The sequence below is a fragment of the Vespula vulgaris genome, chromosome 1 (genome assembly GCF_905475345.1).
Source record: "Vespula vulgaris chromosome 1, iyVesVulg1.1, whole genome shotgun sequence".
Lineage (NCBI taxonomy): Eukaryota > Metazoa > Arthropoda > Insecta > Hymenoptera > Vespidae > Vespula > Vespula vulgaris.
This window is the reverse complement of record NC_066586.1, coordinates 235,118-262,481: the sequence shown is the minus strand read 5'-3', so window position 1 is coordinate 262,481 and position 27,364 is coordinate 235,118. Positions and strand designations below refer to the sequence as shown.

General features: G+C 45.8%; 1 protein-coding gene across 1 annotated transcript in view; it reads left to right on the top strand.

Moving 5' to 3' along the window:
• Positions 1-4,959: 4,959 nt before the first annotated feature.
• The window catches only part of LOC127071878 (uncharacterized), a 58,291-nt gene continuing 35,886 nt past the window's right edge, over positions 4,960-27,364 (top strand). Inside the window, exons 1-4 of the mRNA XM_051011668.1 lie at positions 4,960-8,041; positions 20,066-20,095; positions 21,988-22,090; positions 23,806-24,025. Of these exons, the coding sequence (XP_050867625.1) occupies positions 8,020-8,041; positions 20,066-20,095; positions 21,988-22,090; positions 23,806-24,025 (375 nt within the window). The 5' untranslated portion in view covers positions 4,960-8,019. The remainder of the gene's footprint in view (positions 8,042-20,065; positions 20,096-21,987; positions 22,091-23,805; positions 24,026-27,364) is intronic.

Sequence of the window (27,364 nt, the reverse complement as noted above, 5' to 3'; positions counted from 1 at the left end):
TTCTGACAGATTGAAAGCAAATCGTACGCGACGTACACCTACTAACGATCGACGAGATAACGTGAATTTTCGATTCGTGAAAGAAGCTTCGTCCCATGTCCATGGTACACACTTTCGTTCCTAACTTTTCCTGCGACTAGATACGAGACAAAAAATACGATGGTTTTTCACGATCCGTGTATGTGTATATATATATATCTGCTTTACGGAACGTTTGTTTACTCTTTTGTGTAATTGTTTATTTAAAGGGGAAAAAAACTACGTTCTACTTACTACTACGTAGTAAACACGTTCGCGTTAACGAAGCGTACGACCTTTTTACCGTTTTACCATTATTTTTATTTCACGGACCTTTGCTATTTTCTATGCGTTTATTTCTTTTTTTTTTCGTCTCTACACACGTGTATCCGTTGTAACGTATTATCGTGTATCACTAATGTCACGAACTAGTTTTCCAACTTTGGTCCTTCGTGTTACCGATGCGTACACGATGTAGCGCTTATACGATTGCACGTGAGCTACAAGTGAATTTCTATGTGCCAGCGGTATCGTAGAAAGACCGCATAATTAGAACACGCGATATCTCTTTCTAAACTTGCTGACACACGTACGCGACGTATACGCGTGTACGACGTGCCGTTATATCGACGTATACACACGTATTACCGCACATCGCCGGTCTCTCTTATTGGCGAGGCGTAACATTTGCCTATTCATAAACTCGAAACACGGATAATGTTTTTCGGGGAGAACCGATGGAAATTCGTAGACTCGTGTTTTGCGCAGGACGCAATCGTAACGTTGCCTTGGTTTCGCACCTACCTCGTGATTTTTTCTTCCTTCTTTCTTTCTTCCTTTTTTTCCTTTATCAAGAAAGTACGTCGCGCGAATAACAAGAACGACGAGTAAATAATATTCCAGCATCGTGAATAAGGAACTGGAATATCTAAAAATATATATTTCTTACAATTTGTCATAGAATTTACATGCAAGAATGTACGTACGTATACTATATACTTGTGCGTATACATGGTATATAATACTATCGGAATGCCATCGGTCTAGCTTAATGGACAATGTGTGACAGGGAATTCAGCGTAGCGAGTACTCCTCCCGCGTCTACGTCAGTGGAACTTGGAATTTCGCTGATCGATACGCCAGCAAGTATACTAGCATATTTTGAGTCTCTCGGCAGTCTGCTTAAATAGAATAATTCATAAAAAGCGGGTTATGCCGACGAGCCGTGATTCTCGATAAACCGAACTCGAAATTCCTTCGATGGCCACTCGAGCGGCTTGCAAACATTTTGCCGACGAAAGTTTCTGACGATAGATGACTATTTATCGGAGAATCCTCGCGAGGAAATTTAATAACGAAAAAGGACGATGTTTTCGCCAGGAGAAAAAAAGAATCCAGGGAGGTTGTAACACTCGTCCGAGAGACCAAACGAATTGCTTCTAGATAATTCGTTACGAGTTAGGATATATGAAACGAACGAGATCGTTCCTTTCGAAGGTCTGTGGCATTGCGAGAACACATGATCTACTATTCTACCGGAGGTATATGCCACGTACGAACGTGACCTGATAAATGCTTCGTTTAAACGCGCCAAGTTGTGCCCAGTCGCGCATACATATCAGGAATATCACTCGACGTGTACTCACGGTTCACACGTTTACTTTTATGCATTTTACTCGTTCTCGTTTCTCTCATTTTCCCCCTATCTCCTTTTCCTTCGCATTTTCCCATCAACGCTGCTCGATCTTCGCCGACTTGCCAATTTGCGAATCGAGCCGCTTTCCTCCACGCTGGTAGATCTCGGATTCGTTGGACGTACAAGGATAATAATTGAAAGTAACAGCGATGTTTCGAGTCGTTATTAGGACGGGTGGGCGTGGGTAAGACGATGATTCGCTCGTGGGAGTAGATATTCAAAGAGATTAATTCGATCCGCGTAACACCGTCGGGAATCTCTAATCTCTGATGTCGAACGTATGCGACGACATTCGTAGTATGTCCAACGCATTCCGAACCAACGTTTCCATCTCGAGAATACGATAAATGTTACTTTTGAAGGTTCCAAATTATCGATACGATATTAGCGTTCGCCGACGAAGATTTCTCATCGTCAGCCGTTACGACTCGGAGACGAATCGTAAGGCGAATTAGCGAGTATCGCACCAACGTCGTTTCGTCCATTGAAGGAAAAGGGAGCACGGCCGGAGTCCCACAATGGATCCCAGGGAAATCAGTGGAAGAAACTTGCTTGGCGATGGAGTTCCGCCAAGTTCCGAACGAAGGGAAAGCAGCAACGAGCACAGATTTCTATCGCGAGTTGCATTCTCGTGGAAGACGGCGAATGCGCGCATCGAATATTAATATATTTTCTTTCGAACCGCTCAAGGTACCTATGTAGGTGCGTAACTTTAGACGCGCGACACAATGTGTACACATCGACGCATTTTTCGATTTCAGACGGCGTCGATCGTCGAATATGAAATATCGGTGCGATACGTCAAAGTCGTTCGATTGGTAAGATCGAGGGCCAAGCGAGCGAATACAAGAGGAGGTTATTCGTCGGCCGTCGACGTCGAGGAGCTTAAGAGGATCCTTCGTATTACGTCATTTCGTACGAAGGAACAATCGTGGGCGAAATGTCGTCGCTAAAGTGGCGAGTAGGAGAGTGCAAAGTAGAAAGAGTCAAACGAGATGCATTCGAATCGAGTCGGTTAAGATCCCGCCCACCTCTCTGCCTATATTTCATTAAAAGCATGCGTCTATCGGGTTTCTTCACCTTCCTGATTTTTAACGACGATTTACGACAGTTTTCTAACTGGCTTTTAGCCCGTTGGGAACGTCGTACTTTTTTACTCGTCATCGTTCCATCAACGAGGTCACTATTTGTGCCTATTTTAACAATGCAAAGGACAGAAAAAGCTCGTAACTTTTTTAGACGTCTCGAGTACGTATCGACGGAATACCTCCATTGCACAGGGCGCATCTTTTATTGATGGCACGAAAACACGAAAGTCTATTTACGAAGCCTATCGCCAATGAAATTGCTACACGTCGAAAGCCGAATCGTTTATTTCGAGTATTTTCTCGGACGATAATGACGCGACAACGTCCCATTTGCTCGTACCATAGCCGAAGATACTTCGAGCAAACCCCATTCGCGTTTCATTGGCAACGAAATACATATGTACATACATACACACGCACACACACACACACACCCTAGGTTCTAACGCTCGCATTAGAATCTCGGAGTAGTAGGAGGCGATGGTACGAGTCGAATATGATCGGTGCATCGAAGCTAGTGGAGCGCCTCTATAGAGGACGCGGCCAAGTAGTGTAAGCACCTAATATACGCAGCCGGTTTCTCATCGATAGGAATCGCTTGCTAGTCGAGCGAAACGCTAGTCGAGGGTACGATAGAACGCTTATCAATAAAGTTTCACCGCTTTGATTCAACGTATCGCTTTTCTCGAGCGTAAAGGAACGCTTCTTCGCAGGCTGATATAATTACGAGGGCCACGTTGAAAGCCATACGCGAGGATAACGAACGATGGAAATAATTACGGCGACCGAGTCGAAAGTTTCGAGTCCTCGCGATTATACGAAAATGCGATCGTCGTTAGGCGACGAAACGACGCTAGGTTATTGCTATTGCTCTATTCCACCTTCTTAGCGCACGGTGGAACGGAAGAACTTTGAATTCCAGACGTTGCGTGTACTCGGGCTCGTTCAACTCTGCATTACGACTTTTCCTCACGCAAACGAGAGGAGGACCGTCCTAACCGGTCAATTTTCTCTCTCGTATTTCCACGGTTGTCTCTTAAGTCGTATCAAGTACATTTTACATCGCGTCCGATAATGAAAATCGCATTGTTACACGGTTCACCCTCAATCTTTTCCTTCTTCCACCCCTCCTGTAAATTCCAGGGAAGCGAGAAACTTCGTTAGTAGTGGGAAAGAAAATTAGTGGTTGCGTTGGAGCGTATTTTTTAAGTGCTAAAGTTGGAAAGTAGTAACGCGACTCCACCCATTCCTCGTATTTCTTCGCCGGTAAAGCTAGAGTAGGAAGGATTCGTAAACGGTGGATGGCAGTGGATGGTAAAATTCATTCTCGGGAGGTACCGCTATACGATCCGAAAGGTTCAAACTTAAATGATTTTGTGTGCACGGGAATTAACCGTTTGATGGAAGACAGGGCGTTACGGAGAAATTCGTGAAACAAAAGGAAGAAGGGATCGAAGAGTCGAGCATATATTCATAGCGCGGACTCGACCCTGCATATTTTCTCTCAAAAAAACATAACGTATACCTTGTATAAATGCGTACGAGATAAAAAGGAGGAAGACAGAGAGAAATGTTAAGTTACACCCTTTATATAGAGCAACGAATAAACGCGGATTAATGTTATGCGTTCGACTTCGAAACAAATCATTTTAAAGGATGCGGAACACGGAAATAGAATTCCAACGAGATTAAATTTACAGGAAGCAGCAGAGGTAGCATTACGGGCAGAGGTTAGCGACCTCTTGACCTCGTGGCTCGTTATTTCGACACTTTATGATTCTCGCTAGCGGCGTTTCGATCGAACGAGACACGGCCTGACACGGGCCGAACGTTTCGAAAATGACAGGGTATTCGGAACGATACACCAGCGAGTCGTTAATCACATTTTACAAAGGTTCGTTGGGTTCTCTTAATCGTGTACTTTTCGAATCGAGATCTCGAAGAAAGATCCTTTGCGAAGGGGGTCGCCAGGGAGTCGCAGGAAGAGAGAAATCTCGGTCACGTTTTCCCGAAAGAAATCGATAGCTCCTTTTCGATCGTCCGGCATAGCGGCGTGCGAGAAGGAAGGGGTTGCGAGCGAGAGCGAGAGAGAGAAAGGGGCGGGAGGGGGGTAGAGAGAGAGAGAGCGAGCGCATAGGGCGGCAGTCGCATCGACGGAATCCGCGAGGAAGGAAGGAACCGCGCGGCGGGGGTGAGCTTGGCAAAGGGTCGACTCGTTCGACGGTCGGTCTTGTTCGGTGACGCTCGGCTGGCCGGCGCCTACGTCGGCGTCGGCGCCAGCGTCGACGCCGGCGTTCTCCCCGAGCCCTGACGTAGCAAGATGGCGGCGGCGTGTCGGAGGCGTCTCCGTCCGAACAGTGCTCGCCGTCGAGCAGTCCGCGTACGTCCGTAACAACGTTCCATCGGCGTATCATCGGCGCATCAGCGGCGCGTCGTCGGCGCATCGTCGGCGCATCGACGGCGTAATCTCGATGTTGTTGTTCGCGGGTTCCCATCGTTCCCGCGTCGCACGGTGCCTTTCGTGTCTCTCGACGCCGGGGAGTAGCTGCCAACAACGTCACCATCTTCGACGACGACGACGACGGCGACGACGACGACGGCGACGAAGAGTTCCCGAAGGAACGACTATTTCTCGCAACGCCACGGCAACCCAGAGAAGCCGCGATAACTACGAGGACCAAGACTCGCTTCTTTAACGCGCTACGATCAACGCGAAGAGAAAAGAGCGAGCGAGCGTGTGTGTGTGTGTGTGTCTCTCTGTGTGCGTGTGTGAGAGAGAGAGAAAGAGAGAGAGAGAGAGAGGGAGAGGGAGAGGGAGAGAGAGAGAAACCGTGCGACTCCTACGCTCGCCCACCACCGACGTTTCTCCTCGTTCTACAGAGCGCGTTTCTGCTTTCGTTCTTCCCCTACCTCTCCTCGTCCTACCTCCCTACCTCCCACCTGCCTCTTCGTCCACTCCACTCCCCCTTACCCAGCCCCTCGCCCCATCCCCCTCCGTCGCTATCCTCTTCTTTCTCTCGCGCGCGCACACACGTATTCACGGACGTACCGAGCGCCTACGAACGGAACGAACGGATGCGCGCTTTCTCGCACGTAGGTGCTACGCGGAAATCCCGTATATCTGGTCTCGTCTTTCTTCCGGCTCCCTCGCTCTCCCCGCGTCCGTTTTCCCTAAGCATTTTTTCAGGAAAGTGCGCGGGGCGGAAATGCGCGTAAGCGGTCGAGGCGCCTCGGAGCGACGACGCGAGAGAGGACGCGAGAAAGAACGCGAGGGAGGACGGTGGGACAGCCGGCGGTGGTTCGAGCTAGCTTGACGAGCGCACGAGATCACCACGGTGTCACGAGAGCCGGCGTGTTCAGGCCGCCTTTTGCTACTATGATAGTAACGAGAAGCTTCTTACGGTGGGCGCTCCTCCCGAAGCGAGCGGCGCTCGGCCGAGTCTCTTCTTCCTCCTCCTCCTCCTCCTCCTCCTCCTCCACCTCTTCCTCTTGCCGCTGCTGCTGCTGCCGCTGCTCCTCCTCCTCCTCCTCCTCCACCTCCTCCTCCTCCTCCTCTTCCTCCGCCTCCTCCTTCGGCTCGGAGGACGACGTTGGACGACGACCGAGAGGACGCGATAATCGACGAGAGGAAAACGTGCACCGACGGCGAGCGAGCATCACCGATACTGCCGCTGCGAAGGCGATGTTGCGTTTCTGCCCTCGGAAATACGTGCGAGACGACGAGAGAGATTACGAAGACGAGAGGCTGCCGGCGAGCGACGCCGACTACCCGGACGCCGGTACCGGCATTCTGGCCATCGACCTTCCATCGAGCACGACTATCCGCGATTATCGTTCTCATCGCTACGACAACTATTGTCGCTGCTATAGCCGTGATCGAGCTTTCATCGTTGACCGAGCGAAACGCACGCGGAAATCGCCTACGCACTCGCTAACGGCCAAAGAGGATTCGCCGGGAGCTAGAAAGAAGCACGAGGATAAAGGCAACTACTTCCGAGTCGGTGCGCCGGCTTGCGCGTGACCAAGAGCCGGCCCTCGTTACTACTTTTACCAACACGCTACGCGCCTATCAGTCGAAGCGCGATCGTTCCAACGACCGCCGTGTCTTTTCTCCTCCGTTCTCGTTACTACTTGTGCGCGCGCGACCTCGTCGAATACCGAAGAAAATTAGCGATTTTTCTTCCTCGATCTTCGCCACCCTTTCTTTCTTCTCTCTCTTTTCACGGCACGAACCACGAACGCGATATCTTTACGCCGCGCGAGTGCTGCTGCTGCAAGTGCCGGCTTTTCTCAATGGTGCAGGTCGGTGCATCAAACTCTTGAAAAGCGTCGCGAGTGCTGCGAAGACATACAGAGAGAGATAGAGAGGGAGAAGGAGAGACGGACAGAGACGGACAGGGACAGAGAGAGAGACAGAGACAGAGAGAGAGAGAGAGAGAGACAGACTGAAAACGATAGAACTATCGCAATTTCTTCAAACACGGACGCATCGTCTTCTTGTTGTGTAAAAGAGAGAGAGAGAGAGAGAGAGAGAGAGAGAGAGAGGGAGAGAGAGAGTGTGTGTATAGTAGGGAGAAACGAGAGGAGCGCCTTCGGGAGTATCTTTCTTTCTCTTTCTATTCGCGTTACACTCTCCACGAACCTCCTCGCCCCTTTCCCCGGACTTCCTCTTAGTCCCTCTCCACCGCCACATGTCACCGAATTTCGAGCCATAGCGTATATATGTTTATCGTATTTCCCTTCTTTATCTATACCTGTATATGTATGCCTATGTATATAAGTGCACGTATACCAATATATTGTATATATATATATACATACATATATCACACGAACTCGTTATAAAATATAAGGACGTGCGCGCGTTTGACGTGAGATTAAAAGGCGTACAAAGTGCGAAAGCAGTCCGTTAACGAGAGAAAGAAGCAGAAAGAAGGGAGAAAAGTGTACCGCTTCTTCGTTTTCTTCGTCCAAAAAAGAAGAGAAAGGGAGAGACGGAGAGAGAGAGAGAGAGAGAGAGAGAGAGAGAGAGAGAAAGGAGGGGGCGGGGACGGGGAAAATCGACGTTTCGTGCTCCGCTGGCGTCATCGCTGCACGCTAATCTGCCTTTTTTCCTACGTTATCTTCGTACGTCGCATCGAGTGCCGTTGGACGAATATTTCAATGCGACTCCCTCGATAATAAAAGCCAAGCCGTACAGTTCGAGGACCTTCGACCATGTCTCTTCTCAACGTCAGAGGTGAGTCTTCTCGTACACATTCATTTCCATTCGACGCCTACTTTTACATCTGATATTTTTCTATTGGCCATATATAGGAAATTTAGAAGAAAAGTATTAACGTGTCTCTTTCCGAATCTTTTTATCGAAAATACGAAACGTTTCCTTTTCACCGAGCGCATTCCATTGCTGTTAACTTTGAAGCAAACCCTTTCTAGCGCAGTGACGTAGAAAAGAAAGTGGGCGATAAAGCGGGGTTAAATTGTCTCGGATGAACCGTTGTGCTCCCAACAGATTTACGATTCCGTCGTCGGATATAGTCTTTCGGTCGTTTTGAAAAAAGCTGAAAGGGCTCGTCCAAAATTTTCGTCCCTTCCGCTCGATGGGACCCGAACGAAAGCTGATTCGCGCTCTACTCGCTAACGTCCAATAAAGTCTCTTGGAGCTTACGATATACCGAGAATATTTTACGACGGTTATAAAACTAATCTTGGCACGATCCTATAAAAATGTATGAATTTCATAGAAGAGACTTTTCAAAATCGATCGACGAATTCGAGACGAGGATTTTTTTCTAAAGGAGAAACTATCCGTTTTTCTCTTCGCTTTTTCACATTTACTGTGTACTTTTCATTCCACATAGGGTAGCTTCGTGCGGTGATCTTTAAAATCGTTCGTTGTTCGTCCTACCATCGAATTTACGACGCTGTTTGCTGTTTTAGACTTTCGAAAGAATACCGTTACCTCGTAAAGTGTCGGAGTCGCGGAGCAGAGTTAAGCGAGTCACGATACATACGGATTAATTAGCGTTAATGAAGTCTCTAATTACGTTAATACGAATGCCCGACGTCGAAAACTAGGAGTAAGAGAAAGGTGCCAGGGGTAGGAGGACGATCGCGTGCTAACGGTGGGTGCGAACCGACTGCTGTGTGTACGCCTGTATCTAACCATCGCTTTTTTTCCTTTTTTCCTTTTATTTTCTTGCGTTTCGAACGATCGCTATGACGTAGCCAATAATACGGACTCTTTATTTAACGATAATCACGATCAAAGTGTCGTACCGTTCTCGATTATTTACTTTTTAAACGAGATTAAAATTCTATTTGACTTTCTCGCTCGAGATTTCCGTTCTGTTTTTTTTCTCTCTCTCTCTCTCTCTCTCTCTCCTTTTTTCTAAATGTCTATCTACCCTCGAGAGTGCGAGCAGTAAAAGCGGTGATCGAATCGGATCGAAAGGAGAGAGAGAGAGAGAGAGAGAGAGAGCACGCTGTTCGCTCCGACACCGTTATCGGTCTTCGTTATAAAGCACGTCATTTTCTTATTTATTCGCGTCACTTTGAAACTCGCTTCCCTCGTTCCCTTCTTCCAGTTACCCCACAAATTAGCTTAGTTTTCATCAGCTTACCGGTTTCTTCGGTTCTCGCGATACGGGAATTTGATAGGGGATATTTCAAAGCGATGCACCATTCTAAATAGGAAATCATTCCGTACACGTTGACGAAGCGAAATGTCCGAGGCACGTCGTGTCTGTCGGAGACAGAGGGGTGCTCGATTAGCGATGGTAACAAAGCATTATTGAATTTTCTCCTACCCTTGCTCGCCGGCGATGCTCCATTAAACTGCATTCGAGTGGTTACGAGTGCGAATACGAATTTTTTTCGTTCGTTCCAAAGAAAGAGTCTTTCGACGAACGTTCGACGTTCGACGATTTTATGGAAACGAGTTTGCTTCCTACTCGCTGCGTCTTACGCAGCTTTAATTCGCGATCCATTGGAATCGTATTAATCGCAAGGAACGTTAATAAAACGATCGCATATAGATTCGGAGAAGTTGAAACGTACGTCTCGGACGATTACGTCAGAGCCGGAGGAGCTTCCACGGCAAAAGAGTTCTTTCTATTGGAAAACCATCCATGAACGGAGGCAGTACGGTATTAAAACTCGGCGCGATAATTTCATCGGCATCGAACCGTTCGATTAGCTCGGCCTTCTTTCAAGCCACATCTTCGTGCCGTCGCTCAAACTACTTTTTCCTCTCCCGCATAATATACTCTCTCCCTATGAGGCACGACGAACGACCTTTGTCCTTATATTCGCCCATATAGTCCGTCTTCCACGAACGCTCTATAAAATATAATTAAAATTGATTGCGTGCTTCGATTTTTACATCGCACTTGTTCCCGTTACGATCTACCGATTTTATCGTATAATACAATTAATTAAATCGAAGCGTTTTTTCTTCGTTCGAGACGCGACGGTCGAAGAACGAATTCAAATCGGAATACAATGAATTAATTACCCGAGCATCAGGTATCGTGTGATTTAGAGTTTAATGCCTGAGAGAATCTCGAAACATTTGATAGATATTTCTGGGTCGCACGAACTTTGGTGGCGTCGGTGAACCACAACGCGATATCCTTCGGGACGTACGCTCCACGAGTTTTAACTCACGCGTACGAACGTACACGTATTTTCTCTAGGACGATCCTAGTCGTGCGCGAGAACCAAACGAAAGACGCTTTTACGCGAGCGCTTTTTCTATACGCGAATCGAATACGCGCCGAACGAGCACGGTGTCGCACGTGTATTAAGACCTCTTTGATCCCTCTTTTCTATTCCACGCGTTAACTCGTAAGCGTTTGCAGCAAGAGCAGTTTCTCGATTATCTCCGCCGGATCAAACGTTTCGTTTCTTCCAAATGCTCGATCCGTCATCGTTAACGATGAATTATCGAATTCTCGCGGTCGTGTTTCCAGACGGAACAAGGTATTACAACGTACCTACGTCTCGATGAGATCCGAAAGATCGTTTTCACAAAATTCGTAAAAAACCGCGTACCAGGGAACTTGGCATCGATCCTCCATACGACCTAGCTATATCCACCGTTCGTCGACGTATGGAAAATTCTCCACGGAAGATGATGCCTCGGCGATCGTAACGTCCCATCGGCAGTAAACGAATGGAGACTAAGCGAACAGGCCATTAGCGAGGTCTGATCTATCTTTCTCCGTTTCTCCTTACGTCTTCGCGTACCGCATTCGAATGTCAAAGCGCAAGGGTCCCCGTTTGTAGCCGCGAGAGGAAAATAGGAGGATGGGTGTAGCGAGCAACGCGGAGTCCAACCACGGTTGACCCCGCGTATCCGGGGTCATTCCCTTCCTCGACCAGCGCAAGCCTCCGGCACCCAACGCTGCCGCCCCCTTTCCGTAGCTCCGGCTAGACTCCACTCCGCTCCGCGCTCGCTTCGAGCCCGACTCCCAATCCTCCGTTCTCCTCTCCGGAGCGCTCCTATCATTTCTAACGCTCCCTCGTTTGCCGATTATATACACCGATATAACTGGTACGACTACGTAAATTCGCCTACGTAATGTATATACCTTGACCGACACGAGCGGACTTAGTGCGCGGCAGACCGACGAACCTGTATCTACCGACAACGCGCTCGGAATGTCATGCCTCGTCGTCGACTATTTCCTCTTGTATGTATATCTACGGTCGTGTATCTCATCGACATCCTATGGTCGTGTATTCTATTGACATCCTTTTCTCGGAAGATCGTCGGACAGAATCCGATTCTTATTGTGTCCGTTATAACGCGGTACGATCTCGGATTTAAAACGTCTTGTTACCTTTTCCACTTTTCAAATGGTAAGAGCACTCTCATTTCTCCGTACTCTCTTTCAGTATTTCCTTTCATTCGGTACAGATACCGTTTTCAACGAAACGCGGACCGTCGTCGTCGTCGTCGTCGTCGTTTCTATAAGCGTAGGCACGAAGGACCTACTTTTTTTGTCGCTACCACTCGGAAAGGTCCAGCGCATTTACATGACGCATTTTTCACTGCAAGTTTGAAACGTCTCCTTGTTAATGGAGATGCATCGTCTACAATAACGACGACGATCCGTTTCGTTCTCGTTAACGAACGCTCTCGTACTCTACTTTCGATGCAAGACGCGATGTAAAATCGTCTCGGTTCTATTTTCGCATCGATATTTCGTCTCTCGCGTGACTTTGACAAAAGCAATGTCGCCAATCAATTTTCATTCGTTGCGCCTTACTCGTCCGTATTATTATTACTTATTATAAAAATGAAATATCGTAGACGCGATACCGTCGGCTCAAGCGTCGTATTCCCGTTCATCGATTACTATTTTCTCTCGATTTTCGACGCGTGCGTTAGGGAGAACGACGTTCGGCGCGATCGAGCGTCGATAGCGCGGCCAACCTTTGACGATTTTTCTTCACTGGACTTTCGTGGGTGACACCTCCTAAGCGCGTGACCAGAACTATCGCGATACTCTTTCTCTATTCGAGCTAATAAAACTGCCTCGGTAGAAAGCTCGTGTGTGACAAATGTAACACGCTTTATTTGTTCCGCGAAAAGAGAATAGACCGATACTCGAACGTTATTCGTTCGTCGTGTTCTTCGTTTGTATTCAATCGCATTTTCCGTCCATCGATGATTCGTCGAATTGCCGTTTCATCGATGCAACTCTTTTTTGATCGTACGATTCCTTTATTTTCGATTCGGAGATTTCTCTCGCCAAAATGTTCGTTCGTTCGTTCGTTCGTTCGTTCCGGGGACGAACGCGTTAGTACAAAGTATCGTCGGAAACTTTGTTCGTCGCGAATAATGCTTATCCATAGGTGGATACGCATACGCCTTAGTAGACGCAGCCCAGCAATTGATCGTGGCTGTCGAGTACGAACGAGTTATCTCCACGTAATGAAGATCACGTTCGTTAAACTTGCAACTCCTGACCTTTTCAAAAAATACTGCTCGCGAGTTACTCTTGCATCAATTTTTTAACGAACTCGTCCTTCTTTTGCTATAATCCAATATAAAGAGTACGAGAAGTACGAAACAGCCGGTCCGAACTCGGTACCTTTACGTAAACCGTTGGCGCTCCCTGCAACGAGCCGCACGTACTCCACGTTTCGATCATTTTTCTAACTCTATAGAATTGCCTTTTTAAGCGTAGAAGAAACATTCCGAAAGTTAAAGGGTTAACGGCTGTTTCGCGAACGTGCCTCCTACCTAGAAGCGACATACTCCTCTGCTTGAGACAATATTTTCCAAAGCCATTTCCGTGGAGCATCTTACTTTTCTCAAGTTTCCTCCGTTCGGGTCGTTGTTCACTACGTTGTACATTTAGGTGTAACTTTGAACGATCGGCGTTGGGTAAAAATAATAGTATACGCACACCATTCTCGAATCTATGTCTCTGACCTTTCGATCGATTTTCGATCAATCGCGAAAGGGCGAATGAGGTAGAGGCGGAGAATAGATAGATAGATAGATAGGTAGGTAGGTAGGTAGATAGATAGAGAGAGCGATCGATGATGAGGTAGCGTCGTAAACCCGCTGTAGACTCGTCCGGAATGAACTTTAGAAACGCTTTGATCAGCCGGCTTCGACTGCCGGCTTGTTGGCACTCCGTGTTCCTCCAGCCGTGTTCTCCGTGCGATATATCAGGATAGTTTGAAACGAGCTATGTATGCGTCGACTCGAGCAAAGTACCTATGGTCCGAGTACGACAGGTGGTCAGTACCGATATTTGACCCTCCGCTCTCTCCCCTCGTTGAGTAACCCTGAAAAGGATTCCCTTTTCAACGACAAAGATTCCTTTCCTATCTCGTAACCTTTTGGGAATCGCAAAGCGTCCGACTACGCGTAATCAAATCCGCAACATCGCCGTTCTTCGAGAAATTACGAGAATAAACGGATAGGTACCTCTCGGTCGCATTTCGAACGAAATTTCTTTTCCCGATAATTTATCGAGGGCGATAGTTACCGGTCGTTTACTCGCAAACGACGTTATACGGTTCCGTTTTCCTCGAGTCGAGTCGAGCCGAGCCGAGCCGGGCCAAGCCGTGCATTTTCTCTTCGGAGCTTTTCAGGTAGCGGGCGTGGACGATGCGAAATCCAATATGGATATTCTAGCCAAGTCCGAAGCCGCAGGAAGAACCTCGCCTAGTTAAGGACACGGGCGTTGTCGTTACGAAGAACGGGGTTCTTTGAACTCGAGCTCGACGGTTGCGTCGGTCGACTTGGAGGGGGCAACTTTCCGTTCATCGACTTTCCGTCCTTCCGTTCTGTCTTCTTCAACGTCCATCTTTTATCCACCTTTTCTCTTTATTTTCGCGCTCTATTCTTCCAAAGAGCAAAGGGAATTCTCGATAGACCGTGTCACCGAGACCATACCGTTGAGAGATATTTATCATTATTCCACGTCGAGAACTCTCGGGCACATTCCGACAAGCTTCCGGACTATCCACCTATTTTCTTAGAAGCGTATTTTTCTACCATCAAACGAGTTTGACCCGATTTACTTCGTATTTTCATTAAATTAAAGCGCCGATCGCTGAGACCAACAGAGCTTTCCGAAACTTGGAAATGCGGTCTAGTAGCTCGTCTAGAAAGCTCCAACTTTCGAGGATGAAGCTGTTCCCTCGAGTTTCGTCTCGGTCTTCCATTGCTTCTTCGATCCTATTCCAGCGTCACGCTTTTTTCTCATCCCGCAATCGCTGTTCGGTCGTACATAGTCGCGATAATTCCGTTATCGGTTATCGACTTTGGAGAAATTTCGCGACAGAAGGAAATCGAGATCTTACACGCGAAAACGATATCGTCGAAGGATCTCTCGAAAAGGGAACGCGTGAGGAGCTCGGTCGAATGCGTCGTCTCGATCCTAACCGCCGACTGCCGACCGCGGAACTTCCACGCGCTAATTAAATCGAATATTCCCGTAGGATATACGCGAGTAAACAAAAAGAGGGGAACGAAGACATTTAGATTCAGATTCGATCCTATTTATAGCCGTTCGAAAGTTTCTTCGAAATAAGATTATCCGCAGGGAATTACGAAATTGCTCGAACCTCGAGGACTCCGACGGAGAGTACGGATTTACGACGGTTATACCCTACAATGGAGACACTTTAAGTGGTTTCTATCAATAGAAGGACTAAAACTGGATAAAAGACTGATATAAGGTACGACGGAGACCCGCTCGGGAGAAGCGACTTTCCTTCGTTCCGCTGGAAACGGCTTACCCCCTACGTCGAACGCGGCTTTAACCGGGGAATATCTCGATATAAGCTCTGCAATTAAACCTCCGATCCTATTCGCCGAGATATATTTTTATCTGCCGTCCGACGTGGATATATAATTAGAACGTTACGCAATAATATCGTTTCGCGTCACAATCGGCAACTAATTGACCGGATGAAATGGCGTTGACGATTCGCGACAGCCGTCCTCGCGTATCGCTCAATTCCGTGTCGCAGTTAACGCACCTTTTTGCCTTTAAATTTATCGTTTCATTCTTCGACCTACTCACGTACACGACCGTCGTGATTTATTTATTCGAAAACGCTCCTCGTCGTTTCCACCAGAGAGGAGCCTATTCATTTCCTAGTTATATACCGTGAAATGCGACGTTTTTACCAAGGCCCTATCCTGTAGAAGGATTCTGCGAACTTTTATGACTCGTTAAATTCTCGTAAACGGTCCTTTCGCTGTAGCGTACCAAGAGGAATCAACGAAAAGAAACGGTAAAGTACTTTCAACTTTAGCCCAGTTCGAAACCCGGAGCCGAAACCCGGTCTCGGTGTGGCTTAAACGCGAGATCTCGCAATTACATCTCGCAATTATATCTCGCAATTACCATCGGTAATTGGCAATCGTTTACGGAAGGAACATCCGTTCGAGCTCGGTATCCGCATTTTCTTTTTAAATCGCAATGCTCCTCGATTACGGTGGATCGTTGACCCCTTGTTTACTCACCGAGCAAGCTAGGGCGTATTAGAGGTTTCCAAAGGAACTTCGTTCACCCTTGGGGTGAGAAAGGATAAGACATCTTATCCCTTAGATCTAAAGGATTCATCGGATTCACCTTTGGGGAAGTACGTGATTTCGAGCCAACTCTCGCATCGACGAACGGACTAGGTCGCGATTTCGTTCCTTCATTTCCGTAGAGAGCGAATATTCTCAAAGTTCGATCTCTTCGTTCCTTCTCGTTCATTAATATCCTACGTTATTAGCTCGTTCGATATCGATTTCTCGCGACTTGCTAGATTTCTTTTTCTTAGCGACGCTTATTGATAATACCATATGTTCGTCGTGACGTAGTCGTAAAAAATAGCACGTTCGACGGTTATCTTATCTTTCTCTGGCCCACCGACTGTAGTTACGTACATACACGCGAGCGTATTATTCTTTCTTCGTGACACGAAGAGTCTTCGCTGACGATAAGTCTCCGTGAAAGCACGATAGGATTTCGTAAGCTTTAATCCCGAATATCAATCATAATAATCAATCGTTTCGACCATACTAACCGTACGTTTCGATTTATCACTACGAACGACGAAGAGGGGAAGAGGGAACGAACGGTTTCGTCGTCGAAGGAGTAGAACCGTTCCGGAGTTTGTCCCATCGATTATCCATAACGGAGACCGAATTTACACCGGACTAATTAGCCCAAATTGCTTGTAACGTTGTAAGAAACCAGCTTGCGATGATCTCAGCTCGCTTCTAATGGACAGGATGCTTTGCGAGTTACACCGAGGGAAATTGTACAATGTAAAAAAGACGCTGAGATAATTTTGTCCTAATTAATAATGTCGCTTGTAATCGCGACCCCTAGCCGGATCTTTTCTTATCAGAGATAAACCGACGTAAAACGTTTCTCCTTTTTTTCATATACGTACGCGCGCTTACATCGAGAAAGATGATTTCTTCGCGGATGCGGGAGGATCCTGAGACGAGCTACGATACCTGGATAAGATATCGTGCTTATGCTTGTCGCGTAAATATTACCTTTAATATAGCTTCGCTATAAATAACGTCGACCGTATATGGCAGTGCCGGTTTCTCGATTCTCCTTCGCTCTCTCATATTCTCGACTCTTCCATAACGTCAATTTTCTCTCTTTCTCTCGTTTTCTCACCCTTGGCTAAAACGCTACCGGAGGAAAACTCGGGAGTGGAAAGTGAATCCCTTCCCTTCTCTCGCGAATTCACGAGAGAGAGAGAGAGAGAGAGAGAGAGAGAGTTCTCGAGTACATGCACATAAGCATGCATTCGCGTAAAAACGCGGAGAAACAAGGTACAATGCAGAAGCGTGTACGGTGGTATGGCACATGCAAGGACAAGAACATCTCAGCTCGTATTCACACGTAGACGTCCATTGTCTCGACTTGTTCGAAGGTAAGGGAACGCAACTGAAGCGTTAAGGCTGACATCGTTGTTACGTTTTTCTTTTTTTCACCACCACCTCTCTAGTCTAGATGACGCCCATTTATTTACGTAACGCGTTCTCGCGAATTTCAAAGTGTATACTCTCGCAAAGTATTCTCGTTTTTCCATCGTATTATTTCTTTTCGAGTCCATCCACGTTTCTTCTCTATCCCGAGACGCAAGTACCGTCGACGTCACCACTACCCTTTGGTTTTCAATCCTCATTCGCATGGCGGTCCCTTTTGTCTCGATATTCGACGACATCTCCTACTACATCTCTCTCGTCGTTGTCTTTTGTACTTGATATTTTCGAGAAACACTTTTCAAAGTCGTTCGTCGAGTTCGTTGATTATCTTTCTATTCGAAAGAACGACGCGTTCGTCTAACATCGCTGGATCGATCATACGAGCGACACGTACGCTTCTCTCTCATTCGATTTCTCGATCGTCGGCTGCAAAACGAACGAAATTTTTTCTTAGCTTTCTCCCTCGTGATTCTCTTCTTGCATATTGGCTTTGAATCGCGACTGGCCCATTGCCAATGCCATAGATACCGAACGGCTCCTCGTAAACACATAACCGTTCCCGCGCAAATTCCAATTATTTTTAAGCGACTGAGCGTAATTAATTTGTAAAGAGCGCGGATAATGAAGTCGCGTTCACCTGTTGGCTCTCTCTCTCTCTCTCTCTCGCTCGCTCTTCCTCCTTCGCTTAGGTCCGTTCGAATAGAAGTGCAAAATACATATTTGCGTTGCCAACGGGACCGAGTTACGCTTCTTTCGGTATGATTGTTACTTTAACTCCGGTCTGGGTCAGTGACGTCATCGTTTTTAGGCCGCCCACTTCAAGTTTGTACGTCGTCCTTTTAAATATTTACACGGCGCCTGTGACCGAGTCGCAAGCGTTTCCAAGAAGATAGCTTTCGTCTTTGCGTCCGTTGAAAGAAAAGCTGAAACGATCGCGTACCATCTTTATTTCCTGTTCCAACGAGAATAAATCTAACTGAGAGAAACTGCTGCAATCTCGAATTTTTCTTCCGCTCAAACTCGATTTTTATTCGATACGCATAGAGCCAATGTATTTTACATTCGATGAATTATGTATTTTAAAAGGAAACGTGAGGTCCGAAGGCGAACTATTTCGTCGGTTTAGCGATCACGCTACGCGGATTTTCTCGTACTAGCCGCGCGTAATTGTAAAACGACAGACGCATACGCTCGCTCGCACGCACGCACGCACGCTCGCACGCGCACGCAGTAGAGTCAAGCTCGCGGCGAAGCCATTCTCGTGTCTCTTGCACTTAACCTTAGAACCGAGCTATTCCTTTTCACACGAGGGAAGGGAGGGGTTCTCATATATCGACTGGCATTTATTAGCACAGGTCATTGCTTCAGATCGCAGTCGGCCGTCGTTTAAAGAGATAGGTGCGCGCGCGCTCGCACGATTAAACTCCATCGTATCGGATTACGGCGTAACGGCGTGTACGCTTGCTCCCGTAACGTGTGACACGCTACCGTGACCTTTTCATTAATAAGAGGATATCAAAAAGAAAAAAAAAAAAAAAAAAAACAGAAAATAACCAGCGCGTCGTTTCTTACGTCTATTCGCGTCTTTCCCTAAAGTCTACATCGGCTGACATTATCGATCGTCATAGTTTACGGTTACGAAAGATCAATTTAGAAAGTCCTTTGCGCCGGTGTATAAACAAACGAACAAAGCAGATACCTGCTGCTCGACAAACATAAATCGTGTAAAGCGCGGATGTACGAGGAACTACGGCTTAACGTTCTCGACAAAGTCCGTTGGTTTCGTGAGCGAAGGCAAAACGCGTTCGGCCCTAAGATACGGGAGCTTGTTTTGCGTCGGGTGGAAGCGTAGTACGTACCGCATGTTATGCCAATCGATAAGCCAAACTTGCAAATCCTTGCTCCGTGTTCGCGAACGAGACTTCGCTGCTCTTCGACTCGAACCATTTCTTTCCTTTCTCTCTGGTCGTTAGATCGGGAGACGTCGCTCGAAGAAAGCTGGCCAACGTAATTATATAATTATAATTATATTAAAGCGTATGCTGACACGGTAACGTGGCACTTTGTTCGACTGCGCTACGTTATCGGACATTATCTAATTAATCGTCTCCGAAGCACGTAGCGCTAGTATAATTTCCATTGTCGTCCGCCCTACAACTTCATTTGAATATTATCGGTCTTAATCTTTTGAATGCGTTTATGCAGGTTACGCAGTCTTTGTAATTCGACGTAAAACGCTAGTATAAATCTCGACGAAAATGTAAACGCCTGCACGAAACGTCGACGTTGTCGTCTCGGTTCTAATAATCTGTAAGTTCTACATACATAAAATTGATTAGTAGTCAACGTTTACGTGGCACGTACGAACGAAACTCGTTGGCTCTTAGCACGTTTTACATCCGCGATCGAGCGAACGGGACGGTACCGTTTCTCGATAAAATCCGTTAATTCCATCAAATCAATCGTCCCGTGCAAACAGACGGTGCTAACGGCTTATCGACATCGTCGGTCCAATCTATTATCAGAATGGAGCCGCTCTTTGACCGACACCTTTTTGCCTTCTCAAAGAACGCGATAATAATTGAGAGATCTTTTTCGAAGGAAGAGACGTTTTACTTTTCGCAAAGGCCAACCTTTTCTACCTTCGGAGTAAGAAATGGAATCGCGCTGTAAGCTTTCAACGGCTGTCACCGATAGGCCGATCTCTACGAAGGCATCTGATCGCGATTAAGACTTTGGCTTTTAATATTTCCCTTGGTTTAACGTCTCGGCTTTCTGTTGCAGTGAAGAAGGCGCGGTTCGTCTGCGAGGAAGGTTCGTATCAACTGATATGGAAGAGAAGAGCAAAGACGCGAACCGAAGAAAAGAGGAGAAGAGACAAAGGGTCGAACGACAGAGAAGCGATTCACCGACTCGTCGGCGGATCGTTTTCTCCTGCCATTTAAACTTTCACGAGAGAAACGCAAACGTGGATCCGACCGAGCGTAACGGCGAACGATTGTCCCACAGAATTGGAATCGAAACGATACCTCCGTAAAGAGAAGTCCTTAGTTACGCTCCAGTTCTGAGATCCGCGCAAAATTTGTTGCGTTCGGATTGGAACGCTTCCAAGTTAAAGGTTATGTGACTTTTCGTCCGGAATATCGCGACGTAACGTTCGTACTAAAAGAAATTATCATCGTTCGGCCGGTGACATGTCGCGAGTCGAGTCGCAATCGCGTTCCTATAATTTTCGAGAGTGCGCCTCCAAATGCATTATTCGCGCTCGTTAAAATACCCTTTTACGACGATGCCATTCGATTTTCATTTCCCTCGAGGCCCCTTCGAAGCTCCTTCGAAGCTTTTCAATTTTCCATATCGACGCGTACAAACCTTGAGTCCTTTTTATACCCTTTTATTCTTCTTTCTCATATTGTGTTTACCATCCGTTAACTCGAGCTTTAACAACGCGTCTACTCGTACGCGTCTGGAGAGTTTAGAGAGCATTATTTCATCGCGCATAAAACCACTCCTGCGTGTAGGATTTGTTTTACTTATCGCCCTTTCTTCCTTCTTGTTGGAAGACACACACGCAAATATACACACTTTCGTTCTTTACGCCGGGCGTGTCGTTCGTTCCGTAAATCGATATCGTACGTGAAATATACCGTCGTACGTATATATCGTTAGTCGATTAGAGATAAGAATTAATTAACACGAATTTCAGCGTGGTCCCACTTATCTCGTCGTTTTAACGCTACCGCGATAGAGATGATTTTTCCCGATCGTGCTTGTACATTGATATCATCGACGTACGTACTTGTACGTATGCAGTGGAGAAAGAAGGAAAATGGATATTCGCTGATAAATTCGCGAAGAAGGTAAACTTGATTTTGTTCTTTTCAAATCGGATCAAATGAGATATTGCCGTAACGCGTATTCGAGAGATGAAAAAATTGCGTTCGAGGATGCAAAGAGCTAAAGTGAAAGCGTCAAGAGAGGAAAAGTGCGCGACCTTTTCAATGAAACGCGCCTTGCTGGCGAGGGCGGGAACTTCAATGGAGAGAAAAAAAAAAAGAAAAAGAAAGAAAGAAAAAAAGAAATGCCGCTAAATGAAATCACATCTTTGTCAGCTTTTGGCTTTTCTACGGTCAAAAGGTCGCTTTATTTGTACTCTTTTCGATTTAGTCGCGTGGGCGCGCTCATTAATTTTTTACCGATCATCTATAGACCCTTTACGACGTAAGGTAAAAGACATGGAGATTTAAAGGTGGATTTAAATCGGTAAAGAAGGATTTATATGTTTCCTAAACGAAAGCAGGAATGTCTGGGCATTTGCGTCCAGAGAGAGAGAGAGAGAGAGAGAGAGAGAGAGAGAGAGAGAGGGAGTAGGCGAAGTCGTAAGTAAAGTTATAAAGTTATGAGAGCAAAACTTTCCCGAGCGTTTGCTACGGAATAAAAAGATATAAGGAAGCAAAAGGGTAGCTCGATCTTGGACGTACTTGGCGTATTTGGCGTATTTACGAATGCGCGCAACAAAAGGAGAGTTTGCGACGGTGCCTCGAGGATAATTTGGGTCGTACGTTCCGCGTCTAGCGAGCACGTAACCTTTAACAAAACAACGTTTCTCTCGTGAAAGTGTAGCGACTGTTTGCTCGCTCGTACGCTCGTTAGTCGACGGTGCGTCGGTGCGTCATTGAACGGACGATTATCGTTAACGATTACAGCGGATGACTTCAATTCGTACGTAACGCTGAAGCTGCAGAATGTAAAGTCGACGACAGTCACCGTAAAGGGGGCCAATCCAAGCTGGGAGCAAGATTTCTTATTGTGAGTATAGTTTGTCTACGTACCGTTCTGCCATCGCTATATTCTAGTAGATATCGTTTCGTACGTAAGACGAAGTAGATGAATGCGAACGAAAGAGGGTGGAGAAAAGCTGCGAATCGAGGTCAGACGGTGAGTTTAAGAGGGTTCGATTATTTTTAAACTTTCAACGAGGTCGGAGGCGAAGCGCGGAGCCTCGCAAGAAAATCAATTTAAATTTAAAACGGTTGCTCACGATCATCGTCTTACCTTTTCCACCTTCTTCCAAAAGTAGCTACCTTTTTTGTTCGAGTACGAGCGACGGTTTACTATTTCTTCCGCTATATTTTTCTTTCCGAGTATCTTCGGGTTCGATCACTGGCCGGACGAAACGTAGGTACAAAGATACGTATCGAAAAACGGAATGTTGCACGGCTATAAATATTATCTACTGGCACGCGTTATTGACTTTCCGTCTACGGGCTTGAGAAACGCTGTGAAATCCGAAATTTCGCGATCGACTATCGAGCCCCCTTAAGGGCTAAACCGATCCAGCCCATCGATATAGAAATAGGTGCTTAGGTTCGCGCGACGAGATAGCGGACTTAGAGAATGGCTCGATTAGCGAGATCGCGAGGTGCGTTTAATATCTTTCTTTTTCCCTTCACTTCTCTTCTCTTCTTTTCTTCTCCTTTTTCTCTTTTGATCCTCCTAGAAACGCGAATGTGGCTTCAACTGGTCCGATTTAAAACGATCCGCTCGTTTCTATGCATCGTTAGCGCGGCTCGAGCACGATCTACTTAAGGTTTCGATCGTAGGGCCGCCAACGAAGAGAAGATTGATCTCTCCGGTTGCACGTAATTATCGAAGGAACGCGTGATCGCTCGCTAGCTCGAGACTCGAGAAAAAGCATTTTTCTGGATCCCTCCTGTTTCGGATCTGTTCTGGATCTGTTTTGGATCCGTTCTACATCTATTTTACGTCCATTCTACATCTGCTCCGTATCTGTTCTGGATCGAAGGGCCGCCTCGAACAAGTGGCGAATGACGTCATCGATATTTCTATCTAGCTATAGTTCAAAGCAGCCGGTTCAATGTTTCCGCCGGTAAGGTGGCTTACGGGCTGTCCCGTTTAAAACTTCTAACCAATGAGCGATCGATCGCCGTCTTTTATCGCTATTACGCGGATATACACGCGTTTGCGTTTCGGCCAGCAAATTCGATTCTTGCTTCGAAAGATTCGTTCGATCTTTTAATCATTTTTAGTAATAGTAACCATTTCTAGTTGATAGATCGCTTAAGCAATCAATCCCGAACGATTCTAAATTTTCAAAATCTAAGTAAACGTTTCTAACCTGAGGACGCGCGAATCGTGACGCTAAGAAACAATCGACCGTTCGATCTCGGATCGTTCGGATAGGAAACTCTCGACGCCGCACAAATCCTTAGGTACGAACTAACAAATCTTTAACCTACTTTCCGTTCGGTGCACGCTTTTGTATTCGTTGATCATATATTTAACGTGTATTTGTCTCGATCGTCGACGAAGAACGTGACGCTTCAAACGACGACGATCACGGCGTAACGTAACCATTAATAATTACGCGATCGCTCGTTGCTCCTTCGAATAATTACATAGGTTCTTGTTTTCTTACGAAATTCGATCGCGTTGCTTCGTTGGACACGTGTGATTCGCCATTGAAAGTTAATCTTGCAAACATTCGTTTTCTTTATTTTCAGCGAAACAAACGATATGAACGCTGGCCTGCTAGTAGAAGTTTGGTGCAAGGGATTTCTCTGGGATCGTTTTCTCGGTTACTACTTCATCCCACTTTCGGAAGTGTCCTACATGAACGAGGTAACGTCAAATAAGACTTTCGAGACATCGGCGTTAAAACAAGAGCAACGCGTATCGTCCGATAACAACAGCAATACACAACCACTCGGCGACACTCGGACGGTACACTCAACACGATACATACACATTTTTCGATAGAAGCATCGTTTTTCAATCGTACGTGCATGCGCGTAGCTGCTTTTACCGAAACGCAACTTGTTCGGTCGTTACGGCATCGCTCCGGACGTTCTTTCTCGATCGCAAAACCTTTGGTATATGCTGGAAGGACTGAAAATCAAATTCGGCCAGTCGCAGCAAATTTTCGCAACGATTTTCTACGGAACGTTTGCGAAAATTTACGATCGTAGATCCCAAATTTTCGTTCACGACGATTATTTGAAGGAAACTTTAAAATCGCTAAAAATCACTTTATCGTACGTTCTTTGTCTAAAAACAAGAAACATCGGAATAGATTTTTTTTTGTATGTTCAATAGATGGTAGTAACGTAGCTATAGAAATTTCTGTAGAATTTGAACTCATGCACGTGCACTATCCGATATAAAGGCGAGTAGTCTTTTCCAGCATGCTGTTTCGTTCCACGCTTTAGACACGATTCTATTGTAAGCTTAAGAGTTGAAAAACTTTTCGATAAATTTTCTTTAGTTTCATCGACCTTTTGTTATCTCTCGGATATCTCCATTAATAAGGAAATTGTATCGCGGCAAATTTTTACCGATATTTCTTTCATAGTACCATAGCCAATGCTTCGACTTCTTTGTTATCCTCTTTCTCGTATCGTATGCAAAGATTTTCTTTACGTCGATTTCACTCGAAAATATTTCGCTAAATGATCATGGCGAAGAAAGTTGGTTCAACGAGTAATATCGGAGCTTCGAGGGATCTCGAGAGAACAGAAGGAACGCTAATTATTTACGAAATGCCTCGAAGAGGGCTCTTTCGGAAACACATTCTTTTTCCGTTTTCCCTCCATCCCCGATTTCCTCGGAATAGTACATCTTTTCCTTTTTTTCTCGATCATCTGGTCGAAATTGGTAGACGAAACGAAATTCGTTGAGTGTTTTCGCGTCGAACCAACCGAACCCAATTACCGCCCCACTCGTTGACCGAAAGTGCCACTATTTTTTGAGACCCGAGTTCATTCGATAGACGGCTAGACCGATTCAAGCCGTGAAACTATTTTTCCGATTTATTGTATTTTCGGCAAGCTTCGACCGTCGGAACGATCCGTTAAGCGCATATTTCGCTCAATTTTCTCGTTCGAGCGAAACGACTTCGATATATGTAGTCGGTCGGAGGTATCGATCAGGATAACGAGTAATGAAACGAGAGAGAGAGAGAGAGAGAGAGAGAGAGATTGCAAAGTAATTTGGCTAAGTGTTGCTTTCGTCCCCATGAATTGAAATTTCCTCGAAACGTACCGAAAAGTACTAGAAGAGAAGATGGAAGCACGATGCAAGTACGTTCGGCGCAAGTACTCGCGAGACGGTGAAAGACGAACGAAAGACTATCGTCTTTTTATCGGCTCTTTACCTCGAACCTCTCGCGCGGTAGCCCTTTAGATTATATCTTTCGAAAGTCGATCTATTGTCCAGGCATTCCCAATTATCGACGAAACTTTCGACACTCCGAAGCTCGAGAGATTCACGATCCGACAAGTATTTACATACATTCGCTGTCACGTACGCGATTTAACGCGATTCGTTACGAGCGACGAGTTTCGATAAGACGGCCGATAATGCCTCTCATCGTAGATTCTTCTCTTTTCAAATTTTCATCCAAAAATTATTACGACCTTTCTCTCGTTTTCCTTCTTTCAATCGACGCGGTCCTCGCTCCTTTTCTTTATTTCTTTCTTTCTCCTTCTTTCTTTTTTTAGATGCAGCATATCGTTTAAACGTTTCACGAGTTTTCCAAACCGTTTTGGACGCACGTCGTTATCGATGACCTAACGACGTCTTCGACCTTCTTTCACGATTTCGAAGAAGCTTACCCGTCTTTCGTCCATTGTGAATTTTATGCTTCTCGATAATGCGACGATCATATTTCACGGACTACAATTTCGTAATGACATCGGTTCGCCCTCTTTCCTGCGCGCGCTCTCTCTCCCTCTCCCTCTTTCTTTATTTTCCTTTCTTTCTCCGTCCCTCTTTTCATTTTACAATGCGTTCTGTAAGTCGAACGTGAAACGCATCTCGGCTCTAATCCGTTTACCATCGGCGAGCATTTGCAGGCGCGTGACGGAAACATAAGAATCTCGGTAATCCGAAGCTTAAAGGCTGTCCATAATCTATCCTCGAGTTAGCTTCGGCTCTTGTTAATATCAAACTTTTATATCTTCCTTCTTCTTTTCCTCTTTCGCGATTATTAACTTTAAAATCTCTTGATCAGCAATCTAGCGATTCTTCGAAACGATCAAAAAGCGATTTATAATTTATGCGAACAAATTTGCGATAGTTTAGATCGCGGCCGCTATATTTCCCTATTAAATTCTTCTGTAAATTTACAATTCGTAGTAAGTGGAGACTTGCTCTTTCGATAGCAGACCAAAACGGAACACTTCGGCGTTTTAATCTTAAATATTCTCCTCGCGTGAGAGAACGAAGCGTGAAAAAATAGAGGATAAAAACAATCGTAGATCGTTGAAAGAAAAAACTTGCGGATCGATATCATCGGATAGTTCGGTTCGTAAGGGAAAAGAAAAATAAAAGGAAAGAAAAGTCCGTCCACTTTTCTCCCTTAACTTTTCCCCGCTCGGTTCGCTTATAAAATATCATTGCCGGAGAGAGGGTAGCGCAAATAAAAGTCCCTCGAACAGTCGATATCGTTCCGTAGAAGTTTGACGATTCCGAAGCTCGAACGAAGAGAGACGACCGATACAAAAGGTGGAGGAATACATAAATTCGTAAGTAACATGAAACTTGCTACCGCGGCCTCACCGTTTCTTTCTTATACTTTATCCATGATATCATACGTTTCCATCTACTTCTCTTTATTAAAAAACGAGCCAAGTCTAAAGATAGAAAAGCTTTTCCGCTTATATTAACCGAATTTCTCTTTTAAATCCTGTTACAATTACGGCCTTAAAATAACTTTAAGAAATATCGTTCTCTACCGAGGACTCGAGATCACAGTTTTTAATATCGAAAATAGAAACGTTTGGATATTTATCCGAGACTTGTAAGAGACTTTCTCAAAGAGATGAAACGACGGGACCAAAGTCTATTTTTCTCCTTTTTCTCTTTCTCGCTATTCCAAAGGTCCTTGAACCATCGCGAACTGCGAAGATCCCTGAAAAGGATTTCGACTCGAGTATCCTTCCATATTCTTTCTTTCGGACGAAAGAAGATGCGTTTGACTGCACCGACAAAATCTATCGACAAAAGAGACTGCCTGCTGATCCAATTGATTCGCAAAGGAGTTTGAAAATTATGAGAACAGCG